Source organism: Acanthochromis polyacanthus, chromosome 19, assembly GCF_021347895.1.
Source record: "Acanthochromis polyacanthus isolate Apoly-LR-REF ecotype Palm Island chromosome 19, KAUST_Apoly_ChrSc, whole genome shotgun sequence".
NCBI lineage: Eukaryota > Metazoa > Chordata > Actinopteri > Pomacentridae > Acanthochromis > Acanthochromis polyacanthus.
The window spans coordinates 10,818,641-10,833,856 of NC_067131.1; the positions used below are offsets into that span (position 1 = coordinate 10,818,641).

At 40.2% G+C, this 15,216-nt stretch overlaps 1 protein-coding gene across 4 annotated transcripts in view; it reads left to right on the forward strand.

Annotated features, from left to right (window-relative positions):
* The window catches only part of dnmbp (dynamin binding protein), a 63,339-nt gene that overhangs the window by 34,867 nt on the left and 13,256 nt on the right, over nt 1-15,216 (forward strand). The window contains exon 1 of one of the 4 annotated variants that reach the window (XM_022196054.2): nt 6,678-8,617. The exons of the other annotated variants lie outside the window; for them this stretch is intronic. Coding sequence (XP_022051746.2) covers nt 6,883-8,617 — 1,735 coding nt within the window. The 5' untranslated portion in view covers nt 6,678-6,882. Of the gene's footprint in view, nt 1-6,677; nt 8,618-15,216 lie in introns of those variants that run through there. 4 annotated transcript variants of the gene reach the window in all.

Consider the following 15,216-nt stretch of genomic DNA (forward strand, 5'->3'; position numbering starts at 1 on the left):
TGGAAATTTTTGAACATTTTTTGGTGGAAAAAGAAATGCTAAAAATGTTTCTTAAGAACATTCACAAACAAATCAAACAAAATCCAGCGAAATTCACTGTATTTTGGTTGATTTTTTTGTGAATGTTCTTAAAGAAATATTAGAAGTTTTACTGATATATATATGTAATCACTTTAGATATTTTTAGGATTATTTTGAAGATTTTTACTAAATTTTTTGAAAAATATTTCCAAGAATTTTCTCACCAAATTCGGGGGATTTTTTAAAATAAAACTTTTAAGGGAAACCTTAAAGGAATTATTGGAATTTTATTCCTGAAAGTTTTGCAAATTTTGAGAAATTTGGGGAATTTTTTTGATGAATTTTGGGATTTTTTTCCGACAAGAAAACAATATTTTTTGGTGCCCGTAAAGGAAGACAACAGGAGGGTTAAGAAAATAGATTACAGAATAATAGATATCAAGTTACCTTCAGCCTAACAAGCAGACTAATGCATTTACATATTTGATATATTGTCACTTAAAATGCTTAGCAGGCAATCAATGTGTTGATCAGAAGTTACGAGTGAATGGATGCATTAAGATTAGACAAGCCTGTTTTAATTCCACAGTGGGGAGATTTTCAGTGTTAGAGCAGCAAAGTGGATCGGGCAAAAATTTACTGACATCAAATGGAAAAAAATATAAATAAGCAACATCGTATACATAAATGGTGTTGATACTGTACAGATTCATTCATATCTAGTCATTCAGATATTGTACAGATTCCTGAATGTAAAAAGTAATGCTTTTGCAGAGGATTATTTAATATTAAGCAAAAATACTTTAAATTCACATGAATCCAACACGTGGATGTCTCTGTGAAATCTGACAAAACTTTCTCATCAGTGATACATTAAGAAACTAGGTAAAGCAGCAGCAGCAGTAGAGAAGTCGGGTATTGCTCATGTCCTTTAATGAAGATGTTTTCCTTTTCTTTTTCTTTTTTTTTTGGTTTACAAGATGGTTAACCAGCAGAACCGATTACATGCCCAAACAGTAGAAACAACGCAAAACAGAAAATAAATAAAGGAGAATATGTTTTAGTTGATGTCATAGTAACTTTCTGCCTGCAGCGTATTTCATGGAATAATACCCTTCCACAGGAGGCAAAATGTAATATAGAAGGAATCTAAGAATGAGACTTAGCAGATTTCCTCTCTGACCTGCTATAAAAAACTCTCTCACAGACACACATTCAGAAACGACTGATCTAAACTATTCAGACAAGACATCTCTTTTCCTCTTCACAATTATCAGTGGAAGGAGGACAGTATATTTAAATTGATGGTTGTCATAACAGTGTGTGTGCGTGTGTGTACGTGTGTGTGTTTGTATGCAGAGGAATTTGCTTTTTCTCAGTTCAGTGTTAATTATAAAAGTACAGCAAATGTGGCCGAAGTCGTATGTTGCTGTGGAAGGTGAAGTGAAGGAAAGTGAATTTGTCCACTTTTCAGGTCACTTTTATGTCTTACCGTTTGGATTTCGTTAATTTTAGAGCTATTAACCCTCTTAACTTCCTGTCATTTTTTGCTCCTGTCACATTTTTACTCACAGTAGGGTCATTTTCCACTGCAATAAAGTCACTTTATGGAAACAGAACAACTGTGGCTAGAAGTAGAGAGAACTCAGAAAAAGCTATAATCCTAAAAAAAACTTAAAAGTTAAATGAATTACTTTGACTCTGGACTTCACATACACTGAAAAAACCTGAAATCAACATGAACAACATTTTTAAGTCCCTGTAGTTGTTACCCATTGGAAAATACTGTAAACACTTACTGTAGACATTTTACTCTTTATATTTTAATTTGTTTGCCTGCAGTTCAGCCGAAAAGTCCCTGAATTTTTGCCAGGTGACTGTGGGTCAAAGGTGGGTCATTATCTGTGCCACTGTTGTGCCAAGGAGCAAAATATTTTTGGAGTTTTTTACAGAATCTGGTTTTTGCATTTTGCTTTACAACCAACACATATATTTTAAAGACACAAATGTTTGAATCCAAGAAAATTTAAATAAAGAAAATTAAATATTGAAGATTTATTAACACAATATTTTTATCTGGCTCCCTACACTTTGTTACTAAATTAAATAGATCGATTTTTTTCTACTAAATGGAATAAATGTAAAAAAAAAAAACAGTAGTTGGTGGATCAGTAGCATCCAGACCTAATTGGCTCTGATTTGTTTTTGCTCTGTCGGGCTGTCTGGGTGCACATTGCCATCTGTGGCAGCCCAACACTTTTTCACATAGGTATGAGATACATTCCTGCTCCTGGTGAGGAGGGAAGCAAGGCACACGTGCCTCCGTCTCTTTTTCCACACCGTGTCTTAGTGGCTCTCTCTGTCCAAATGTCCTCCCTCTCTCGCCTTTCTCAGAGTTTCCCTTTTATCCTTTTCCTCCATCATCTGTTCTTTTCCAAGAGAAAGCAAGGAGACTGAGGGCGCTGGGTGTGGTTTTAGGATTTATGCATTAACGGTGAGTGGACACGGAGCATGGCCCACTCAGGAGTGGGACCCAGAGCGTGGCTGTGGAGAGCTGTGTCATGGCCCGTGGCACAGCTGTCCACGCTGTTCGGACTCACTCGGAAAGCCTCGGCCAACAGAATGGCAGGTAGGTTTAAATCTGGGGTGACTTCTGGTTAGTTGCTGTTTGACTGTCAGTGTTATGTTGATGAACTTTTAGTTTTTTGCTTTTACGGAAGTGTCAACTGGTAGCTCAGTCACAGCTGGGAATTACCTGCTGCGGTGGCAGTTCTCCAATTTCCTGGATTCGGTGTATGAGGCAAGGGTTGGGTGCCTTGCTTCATGGCACTAGCATGGTTGACTTTACAGTATTTAATCAGCAGAGATCTTTTTTCCATCATGTCACTTTCATTGTCTTCGAGCCATTTAATCTGCTATCTTAGTCAAACCAGACACTCATCGGTGGTTATTTTATCCATAAACAGTTTCTGAAAGAATTTAGCATCACTGTCTGCTGGTTTAATATATTTGTACTCTGCTTGACATTTAACTTTCTGTCTGCAGAGTTCACTGTTTCTCCCTGATACGCTCACACACACATCCAAATACTGTCATTCATTTTGAAGCTTCTAATGCAATCACTGCCAGTAAGCATGCTTTTTGTAATGCTAATGTTTCTCATTTTACATTGGACTTCTCATTAATGCAAATTAATGTTTTTCCTTGGCAGGATTATTAGAAACTGTGAGACTTTCAAAGAAGTTCTCTTACTTCAAGATAATCTCATTGATCTGGTTAGTGTGAGAGAAATCCAGCATATTTAAATTTAAAGGCCCCATAGTGTTCCCCTTTTTTAATCACTTAATGCAGATCTCGCGTCCCCAGAGTGGCTTAGCAATTTTAATGACAGTGCGAGCCTCCCTGCATGCAAATGTGACTTCACAACATTTCCACCTGACTATTCTGAGGGAACGCTGAAGCTTAAAGAGGGTTTGTTCCCCCTATAGCAGACTCATATTTAGGTGCAGCCTGCCCATTCTGCTCAGACTAAGCAAGACTGCAGTGAACTAATAATCAGCAAATACTTGCCTTTATTGTTTCTATTTTTATTGCATTTAAATGGCACATATTAGATTTTATCAGCCTCTTTCCGGTGCTTGTTAATATTGGGGGCGACTCTGATCTTTACGTCTGTCAATGAAGAGAATCAGCCTGAGGTCAAAAACAGGTTCCAGTGACTACAGGTGCCTCTAAGGGTCATGCAGTCACATAGTTTCCATTCACTCATCACAATGTAAGAATCGTCACACACTTCTTTCACAATCATACAGCAAGTATTCAGTTTCTTTTTTCCTGCTTTGCTAATGGCCACACTGTTAGATGTGGAAATGTAGGAAGATGGCGTCATGATTTCAGTTGAGAATCAGCAGCTGGAAGGGGAACACATACAAAAACACTCCCGCTGCGAGATGTTTGATGAGCTGATTGTCAACACACAAAAGCTTTTAGTGCGATACATCAGTAGGATATTAACTTTCCCTTTGTTTTTCCCGTTCAGCTGAGAGTAAGGTGTGTGCATATCAAAGTATTGTGTTGGGATCTTTGTTGCAAAAAAATGTGTTTGTCATCCTGCTGCTATGCGTCTGTACACACACACACAGCAGTGAGTGTTTTTCCGTGCTTTAACAGGGTGTGTTTCTATGTGTGACGCTGGAAGACAATAGAAGCTTATTGTTATAAGGCAGGGAGTAACTTCAGTACTGAATAACACTCTGCCTGCATTTCACTCTGCAGAGGCCGGTCCTAAAGGAGCTGTAGTTCTTAAAATCAAAACAGAAAGAAGCAGTCACATACTGCACAAACTCAGTCGTACTTTTTTGAAGAAATTATTTATTTTGACACCTTCTATCTTATGCATACTGCCTATATGCTATATATTTAAATATGGAACATGTATATATGTTATTAAAGGGTTGCTTCAGTTCTAATTATTATGCATAAAAGCGAGAGCACTGAAGCGACAGTTTTTAATGTAACTGAGTAAAAAAAGTGTGTTATGTAATGTGGTAAGATGCGTGTAGAGACTGTAAATATGTCTGAAATTAACGTCACAGTGTTAATATTATTGGTTTTTTTTATGAATCTATATCACAATATGGCAAATTGATTTGACTTTTTTCAAATTAAATCTGGCAAAACTGAGCTTATATTTTGAAAAATGTCATGATTTCATAAATTATTCTGTTTGTGTCGCAGCTACTCGTGATCATCAATACGGACAATCACATTTCCATGCCTGTGATTATTATTTTTTTATTTATGATGCAGGTTCGCTGAAAGTCAATGATACCGACTTATTCCTTGCTGTCCATGGCTTTATTGACAAAAATGTTAGTTTCATCGGATGAGCATTTGACAAAAAAATTTAAAAAAGATGCAAAAAAGATGCTTTGATATCGACACTAAAATGTAATTTCAAAACTTTTGCTGTATGTGCATTACAGTAGTTTACATGATGAAGCCTCGGTCAGTTTAAAATGTGCATGTTTGCCATAAACAGTGCGCTTTTTCTCTCACACTCACCCACTAGTGCAGGTTTTTCTGTCTCCGCCATCTCTTTGTATTTCCTCTTTTTCTCCTTTAAGCTCTCTGACCTTCAGCCTCCTTTAATTCTTTAAACCTGCTATTAAAACGCCTCCCTCAGCTTCCATGACACCACAGCCTGATCTGTTTAACACTGTTTTCAGGATCTGTGTCAGCTTCAGATTTCCCTGAGTTAGCCTCACTATCAGTTTGATGTGTGACCTTATTCCTGGACATCACATCGCTTTTTCTAATGTTAATCACGTCCCGAGTAGCCTCCTGTACATAAGCTAACACAGCCACAGAGAGGAATGTTGTATTTGACATTCCTACAGTTGTATCGCGTCCTCATACAAGCAGTTTCGGTTGTGTTCTGCCACTGAAAGCTGAGATGCGGAACACTGATAATTAAACAATATTACATAAGAAGAGAACCTTGTGAAATTTTGCGTCTGGGCTGAAACTAAATAATAATTTGTGCATTGCAAAAGCATAAATCTGTCACATTTAAACTTCAAAAACCACACAATTGCGTAGCGTATGCATGCTTGTGGTGTATTTGTTATTTCAGCCTTTCGCTGTTTCTGTAAACTTCCGTTTAAGTCTAGTCAAGAGTGTCAATTTTATTTACAAATGTGATTTTGATTATTGATCAATTCTGTTTTTTCAGGCTAATTAAATACTACACACTGGATTTTACTCAAATTGTAAATCTTGGGGAAAAAAAGACTTGGATATTAGTGAACAACAAATTCTTTGGATTACATTTTAGATTGTTTGGTTTGATTGTGAAGTGATGCTACCCCACATGTGTGACTGTGTGTATCCCGTTTGACTGTTTCCTTTAAACCTGTCCCTTGGTGCCTGCCTCTTTCATGGAGAGTTTAAGGGGGGCTATATTATACACCAGCTTTATGAATAGGACTGAGTTTTTCTCACACTGAAAGATCGTGTCTCCTCTGAGAGTGGGGACAGTCTCCAACAATAGCTCATTGTACGCTCCAGCTTCTACTTTTTCAGTAGCTGCTCTGGCTTAATCAGGCCGTGTGTTCTCCAGAAATCTCTCTCTCTCTCCACACTCATTGATTCTACTTAACAGTCCTCTTTGAATCAGTCAGCACTCTCAAAAGAAAAACTTGTCTCAAACAAAATCACGTGGAAAACTTTGCATGTAAATGATTGCCTCTCTCTCACATGCCGGACAGACCGTTTATCAATGTCATTGCCATTGAAAGTTACAACTTTAGACATGAATATTTCCATAAAATCCACAGGAAATGACAAAAACAAAGGAAACAGGATACAAGGAAAGATGGAGAATTGTTCCTGTCACGGATGAAAGCATTAGTAGCCCCTCAAAGGCAGACTGTGAAGTTTGTCCCCAAAGAAAATCTCCAGACAGACTGTTTTCCTGCAAACAGAGGTTCTAGCCAATTGAAACAATGGGAGTGGCTGCTGGGCTAATCCTGCACTCATGTGACTGAATCATTAACCCAAGGAGGCCCCTCCTTCGGTAACTCTGCCTCCCCCCCACCCCTCCATGATTCGCTGAGACGGCTGTGGGGAGGGTGTTTCGGTCGTGCTGAGGGCTGGGAGGTGCTTGGGCCAGGCAGTCCTGCAGAGGCAGTGGAGAGGAGACAGAGAAAACAAGTGGGAGAGTTACAGACAATATGCCTGGCAGGTGGAGTCTCCCACCGCGCTTTGTTATGGAATGCAAGACTTTGGAAAGAAGGAATAAGGCACGCTGAAGAAGAATCTAAATCAGCTCCGGGTAGGCTGATTTAAACAGCAAAAGCCATGAAGAGCCCGGTAGTTTATGGCAACCCAGTCATGTTTGGTCAAGTGGATTGGAACTATGCAGCAGGTCCTCCAATACGGAGAGGAAAGAGTGTTGAGGAGCTGGGGGATGCTGGCTGGGCCAAAGAAAGGGAAAGGATGGCCCATCTGCAACATATTCAACAACTACATCAACTGCAGCTTCACCAGCAACAGGTTGGATATCCTGGATATGGAGTCGTTCCTCCTGGCCACCTGCCGGGACAACTCCTATTGCCAAGCCCTGGTGACCCACATCCAGCTCCAGCCTGCCCTATTCCAGTACAAGGTGGCATGATGGTACCTGTTGGTGTGCCAATGCCACCTCTGGCACATGTGGCAGCTCCATATCCAGTGCAGTGGGACAACCAGGCCCAAATCAGACAGGGCAATGTCAGCCGCCAGCTCAGTTGGGAGTATGATGACCGGCACAAGGCAGCTGTTAAAGACAAGAGGCTTCAAGACCAGGATGTTTACTTCCACCCTCGTTCAGAGGACGGTCACCTAGACTTGAGGATGTCTGAATGGAAAGGCAAACATTGCTTTTACCAGGGACCTGAGGATTACAGCCACCAGGACTACAACAGAGCGCCACAAGAAAAAGACAATAATGACTTTAGAAGTCAAGAAGAATATGATAGATTGGAGGAGGACAGAAGAAGAAGAAGGGATGGTTATGTTAGAGAAAGTGACTATAACTCTGAACGTTATGACCATCGGGGTCACAGAGACTCAGAAGAGCGTGATTACAATGACAGATACCGGCACAGGGACCATTATGACAGGAAATATGATGAGCGATATGACGACAGGGAGAAGCAATATTATGACACAAGGAAATCCCGTAAACACGAGCTCAGAGAACAGGACAGTTACAACAGTGAGTACGAAGACTACTATGATCGTAAAGACAATTATGCTCGCAGAGACAACTACAGGGACAGTGACCACTACAATGACCATGATAGGGATTATTATGACTCTAAGGAGAGTCATCGCTCCAGAGAGAAGGACTACTACCAGCATAGAGAGGAGGACCGCTACTATGATGAGCGAAAACAAAGGGACCATCACTATGACCGGCGTGCAGAGGATCAATATGAACAAAGAGAACATAGCTACAAAGACAGGGAGGTTTATAATCGTAGGGGTGAGGAAACATACAGCAGTAGAGGACGGGGCCAGTATGACTCTGAAGTTGATGAGCACTATGGATATAAGGAGAGGGAGCGCTATTCCAGATACAGGGATGCAGGAGATGACAGGAGAGATGAGCAGGACAACCACAGACGGAGGGACTATAAAGCAAGAGACCGCTACGAGCGCAGGGCCGTGGACCACTATGACCATGAGAATGAAGACCGCTATGAATCCAGAGAAGTGGAACATTCCCCCTACAAGTCCGGAGACAGATATAGAGATTCACGATATGAGGAATACCCTAAGAAAGACCGCAAGACGCACTGTGAGGAATGGGTTGAGCAGCAGAACCAGAAGTTGGCGCTCGGGGAAATGCACTCTTTTGAGGATCCTGGTGTATATCAGCACAGAGACGAGCAGGAAAAGGGATATGAGTCGAGCGCCGGGAGCGTAGGTTCAAAACGGGGTCGCAAGCCTGTTTATGTGGGCTCTCTGGATCGTAACAGCTTCTACAGGAAGACGGCGCCGAGCTCCCTGCAGAAGTCCAAGTTTGCCACCACCAGGAAGCAGAAACCAGGTAAACACAAGAATATTCTCATGTGAGAGAAAGCACTCAACATCCTGTATTTGCACAACATGTCACTTATGAATGTGTGATGTTTTGTAAATCTAGTTGACACCACTCGAGGTACAACTCAACTTTATTAATGTCCTGAAAAACAAGAGGACACATGGTTTGAAAGGGTTCTTATCACTCGTGTCGATAAAACAGGGTGGGGAGGCTGACAGTCCTTGGTGTCTCATTGTTGACCTCCAGAGGTGCCCTTCTAATCAATGCTGGGGGAGTGCTGACTAGTCAAACTCACCTCCTTAGAAAGTGAGTGCTGGTAGCTGTGTGTATGTGTGTGTGCGAGTATCACCTATCCCACAAGAAAGTGAGCTGTCAGGTATTTGTGGGCATAAGAACCTGCAGAACAGGTTTTGTGGGTCCTTGGTTTTTTGTTGTTCACCCCGTCTGGGTTTCCTGTTTGCTGCTTTCGTCTGCATCACTGACGTTATGTGTACACATAACTTGTCTGTTCGATTACTGCATGACTGAAAGGTTAGTCTTTTACTGTCCTGGTTCTTTTTTTTTCAAGCAGGAATGCACTTAAAACCCACTTTAGTGGATGTGGTGGAATCCACTGGCTCAGATTCAGAGATAACTTCAGTTTTGTTTTGCACACAAACCATATCTTTATTTATCCTATACAACTGGGCCAAAGTGTCACAAATCCTTTATGGTAAGACATTTAGACAGTCAAATTGTATGTTGTTTTAATCTAAGATTAGCTCTTTGGTTGTGGGAGTGTGTCTTCTAAAGGGAGTGAAGGAAAGGTCAAACTTTATCAAGACACAAATTCTATGACTGGAGATCATTTATACACAATCGTAGGTTGGAGAAAAAGTAGGAAATCTGTATTTTTGACATTTCAGCAACTTTAGTAGAAATGTAGTGGACATGAAAATGTATTGACCCCCTTAAAACTGCCAAACAGTGCAATGTGTCACATGAAAACATTTGCCCAAAGAGAATACAGATGGCAGTTTGAAAGCCTTATTTTAGTTAGAAAAGTTCCTCAATTCTAAATATTATTTCATGATCAGATCAGAAAACAGGATACATGTTCTCAATAACATGACCAAACATTTGATTCTAAATTTCAAAACTTAATGCTACAAACACATTTTGCTTAGTACTTGGAATGAATTACATTTAAATACCCAGCAGTAGTAAAATCTAGAGATGCACAATATTGGATTTTAGCCAATATCTGATACGCTGTTTTTTTTAAAGTCATTTTCTCTTATAATGATAAATGCATGCAATCTTTCCACATTACATCTTTTCTGTAATGTAAGATATTCTAATGCTTGCTCTTATCATGAGCAGTTTTGAAATGGATATATTCACTTATCAAAGTAAGAAAATGGCTTCAACTTACGTGTAAATCATACCATAATGTTTTTTATGTAACATTTTCAAACAAATCTGGAAACTTTTAGCCTGACGGGCGTTATTTGCCTGTCGATGTTCATATCATCAACTGATACCAATAATGATGCCAATATAGTTGTATATCCCTTGTAAAGTCACGTTGTCGCCTATGAACGTGACTAGTCAAAGGGTAGCTGTAAAAACAGGGGTGTTGGGCTGATTAACAGTCAGTTCACACAAATAGTAACTAAAACACCATTAAAAAGTTGGTGGTCATGTGTGTGTGAGTGTGTTTCAGGAGGAATCGAAGAAGGAGTGAACCTGGATCACTTTGTTGTGTCTGAGAAGAAGCAGGTGGCGCCCCAACACCCCTCCCCCAGTCACCTAGAAAGACACACATGCATGGCCACACACGCACGCACGCACACACACACACACACACACACACACGCACACAGAGTCAACATTGGCCCCCACCTCACGTCCACCTCGGGAGTCCAAGTATTAATCCCTAGCGTCAGCATGGTGTGTGGATGGCGGGGATCTGTCTGGTGCCAGGCGGTGGCCGGCACTGCCCTGACTCCTTCCCTGCAGGACTAGATTGATACTCGGTGTGTGTGTGCAGACATGAGTGTGTGTGTTAGATATCCCTCGAAGGGCTTATTACAGAAATTATGGCATATTTCAAAACACACGCACACACTCGGGCACACTGGCCTCTGCAGCGTCTTGTCATCCGTTAATCTTGTTAAACTGTTTCAGCTCGGTCAGGGGTTTGCCCCCGAGTAAAGTATTTGATTGCAGGGCTAAAAACATTAGACCGTCTTGTTGCAGTGCTTATTGGGCTTACACTGTGATTCGGTGACATTGAGGTGATGGTTAAGGCTTTTTGAGATGGGCCTTACGCATGTCTAAGGGCTTTTATACTCTTTAATCCACTATAAGGTATTGGACTGTGCTCTGACTGTCCCTGAAAATCTATAGAGTCAAGTAAACAACTGCCAATTGATGTTTTATCTGACACACGTCACTAGAACAGTTATAGGTCTACTTATGTTTGTATTATGAGCTTTATTTGTGTGTCTGTGTATGCATGGAGTACTTTTACTGCTTACTTATTGTAAATATGTCCAAGAAAAGGGACAGAATTGGCATAATAAGATATTACTATTTGAAAAAAATCATTCTAGGGCTGAGAATCCACCTGGATTTTGTCTTATGGTTGCACTTTTGCGCTTCTAGCAGATGTCCTCTGCTGTACAGTGATCGATTGTCTGTGTGTGAGTAATGTGTCGTCATCCATCTATGATCTGGCAGCGTATGCCGTCCACTATAATCCTCGAGCTGCTATTGGTGGGCGGTGGGATGGAGGTGGAAGTGGGGGAGTGAGGAGTTAAGACGGAGAATCTTTGGACAGCATCGCTGCAAAGATGTCTTAACTCGCTGCTGGCAAGCAAAAAAGTCAGCTTACTTTAGGCTGCATGAGTCACACACATATGCTGTGTTCGCTTTGTCTTTTTGGCTTATCCTGAGTCCTCCTCACAGATCTGAATGATGTCACTGATGTCTCATTTATCATTTATGAGAGTCATGCAACTGCCATCGATATTTATTAGTAGTTTAGATTTTACAACTCCTTTTTCTTTCTTTACCCAATAATACATTTCTCAACAGTCATTACCTCATCATAGGGAAAGAAGCCTAGAGATGCATCATATCAAGTGATATATTCTCCATGATTCTAATACAAAGTGAACCAAAATATTGGATACACATATCAGGAAAATAAAAGCTTGCATAAATAATTCAATACCAAATTTATTCTGACATCATGACATTAATACGTTACCTTTGGCTTCTACAATTGCAAGAGGTGCCCAAAGTGGTGGCCATTGGCTTCCAGATATGTATGTGTACGGCAGACTACTGCTTGGGTAACGTTGGCCAAAATGCCCAATGGGATTGCTGCACATGCATTTTCAATTTCTTGTCTGTGGGCCACCAACGTAGTTGGTTTCCTGCAATACACAATATCCTTTAGGGTCCTCCATAGGTAAAAGTCTGCAGTTTTTCCCCCAATAGGTAAAAAATTTTCTTTTCCTGATGTGAGTATACCTTATTTTGGCTGACTCTGTATATAAGAGATTGGATTGACACATTAAGTTCCCATCTCTACATGCTTTAGTTACATGTTAGATGACACTACTGGTACCTGTAAGTAACATGACTGATGGCATCTGTGTTTGTTCAGGTAGAACTGTGGGAAAAATGTGACCTTGTGCACCTTCCTTTGAACAGGACTAGTTTGCAGCTGATAAGCTTCTAGTTGTTGCTCCTCACGTGAAGAGTTATGTTGGGATGCAGATTGTAAATCTGAGCAGAAGCTGACCAAAGACATGAGATGAAAACTTTTGGTTACCACAACTGCTGTGATTTGACTGCAGTAAAGAAGTAAGATTTGCACATTTTCTGTTGTTTTTAAGTTCTATTCACTCATAGACACACTGTTATTCCATCGATTTTGCGCTCTACAATACGCTACTCTCAAGGCTTTTGCCAAGTCAAATCAAGTCACAGTTATTTACATAGCTCATGTAAAACAACAGACCTTAAGCCATAGCACTTTCCAGCAGGGAAATTAGATTTATGTTACAAATTTATTTAACAAATTCAAATGTTACAGCTAAGATCCTACAATATCACCTGACTAAATTCAATATTAAAGCAAGAGTATATAGTAGAAATTAACCCAACTAGCTTTAAAAATAAAGTTAAAAGCCTACAATATAATATACTACACCAGATTACCTGACTTAATCTGAAAAATGAAGATTGGTCCTCTAAAAATGATTTAGTTGTCAGTGATAGTGTGTCACAATCTGATAAACAGAGTGTGTTTGTTTGAATATCTATGGTAAAAGTTACCACAGTTGATATTTATTGTACAAAACCGTCACAGTGGTTACAGATGTTGATCTTGAGTACAATAACATCAGCAACACAGACTGTATCAACAGGGGCATTTATAGCGATATTGCTGTGGTATTTATTGTAAATTTACTTGTGTTTTTGGAATATTAAATCTGTTAAATCTGTCACAACTTGGCTTGTATTTGGATAGTTGTTAAATCAAGTCATATTTTTAGCAGCAGTAAGCCTGATAATCTCTTAGTACAATGCTACAATTTCACAGAGAAATTCAACTTGTTAGAGGGTAATTGCACTAAGAAGCTTACTTTCTTGTCTAAAACGCTGTAGTTTGAGGAATATAAAGGAATCATTTTATTATTTTTGTGTGTAGAGAGTGCAGTGAGATCAACTGTATAACATACTTCCTTTAGTTAGTTGTGGGAAAACTCAAAGAGCCCCAAGGAAGATCTTTGTCTTTACTTGTCCAGCACTTAGCAACAGATATAATCCAACAAGTTTAGTCATCTCAGAGTAGGCAGTTCTCACACTCAGATTGTAAAGCACAACAAAGTATTTTCCCACACTGGGAAACTAAAGGCAATAACTCTCAATGTATGTATGAAATGGCCATGTAAAGTCACATAAAGACTAAAAATGTAATGGCAGTCTCTTACTATTTACATACCTGAGCATTCTTTTACCATGGTGTTGCACCACTGAAGCACCTGTGAGGCCCAAAACACTCATTGTCCTCATCTTTTCCATTAGCTTGAAGCTTCTTTGGTTCAAAAGGCTCCAGACTTAATTATTTCAATCCCTCCTAAAGGTCCCTCTGCACATATGCAAAACCGATGGTCTCTTGAAGTAATTGCACCTTGTTCATTACAGAAATGAATCAAATCGGGAAATTCCAAAGAAGCCAGAGATCCAAGTCTTGGCTCCATTTGGTGTGCAAAGTTGAAGCATCTTATTTGTTCAACATGTAAATCAAATTGTAGCCTTGTTCACCTGGGAACGTGAAAAGATGTATCTGTTGGTGTCTCGGAGCCGATGCTAAGCACAAGATTAGATCTGGAGAAAATCACATTCTGGATGCTACATGTATCCACACATAGCCTGCTTTTATAATATCTGGTTACAAATAAAGTCCAGGAATACTCAAATGTTAGGTAGAGGTTGCTGTGAGATTCTGCCAGAAGCAGGAATGTGACCTTTTGACATTTGACCCTAAAAAAAAGATAAACAGGATGGTATGTCGCTGAATAAACTCCCCTTTTTCCGTTTTTGAGTGACCTTCTACGTGAGACAACAGCCGCCGGTGATACAAATCTAGACAAAAGGATACAGCTAATGTGTGAAATGGCTGCAGTTTGAAGCCCTTTTAGAGCCTTGTTAATATTTGCACTCCCTCTGCTGACATTGTTTCTTATCCCAGGTGCCCGCGTCATGGATTTTTTTTTTTAATATATTCAATGTTAACTGGAAGTTGATACTCGCAGGGTAAATACTGTTGCAGGTGTTGGCATTTCATAGCCTGTGTGAACTTATTCTCAAGTAGCTTCACGTTGAACACACACACTTGCAGAGTTGCTCATGTGATCGTTTGGGTGAAGCCACTCCCGGCTCTCCAAAACTTGGCTTGATATGAGGAGGGCCCCCTGCTATTCTCGTTGCCATGGCGACCATGCACTCTGTGTTGAACTTTGGAGCAGAGCACAACAGCGCTGATTGTGTTTGACCTCAGAGCGCGCTGTGCACCGCGGGGCAAACTTTTGACTTTGCACAGCTATTAGTGTAGCTGACTGACAGCGGAACGCCAAGAAAGCAAAAGAAAAGTATCACGAGACTGGTGGTTGTGCAACAAAGCAATGCAAATTAACAAGATGGCCATTTCATGTGGAGATAAAATGCACTTTGGTGGTTTTATAGATTATATAAAAGAGTTTAAAAAGTATTCTTAAGTGCAGATTAACTGAGAGAGCATTGAGAGGAGAAGGTGTTCAATCACAGCATCAGAATTTTGATAGAATTCAGCTGATCAGAGGAGGAGCTCGGACAGGTGTCAGCAGATTGTGAAACATGTAACAGATCAAGGCCCTGAAATGGATTAAACTTCACCGGAACTCGCCTGTCTTAGTCGGTGAATATTGCTGTGGCCACATGTGATTTAACTCAAACATGACTCCTTCTGTCAGAGAAACATCATTAAGAAACTAAAGGGGAATCATGCAAGGATGCAGCAAAACTGCACCTCTGAAGTTAAAAAGAAAAAAAATGCTATTAGATGT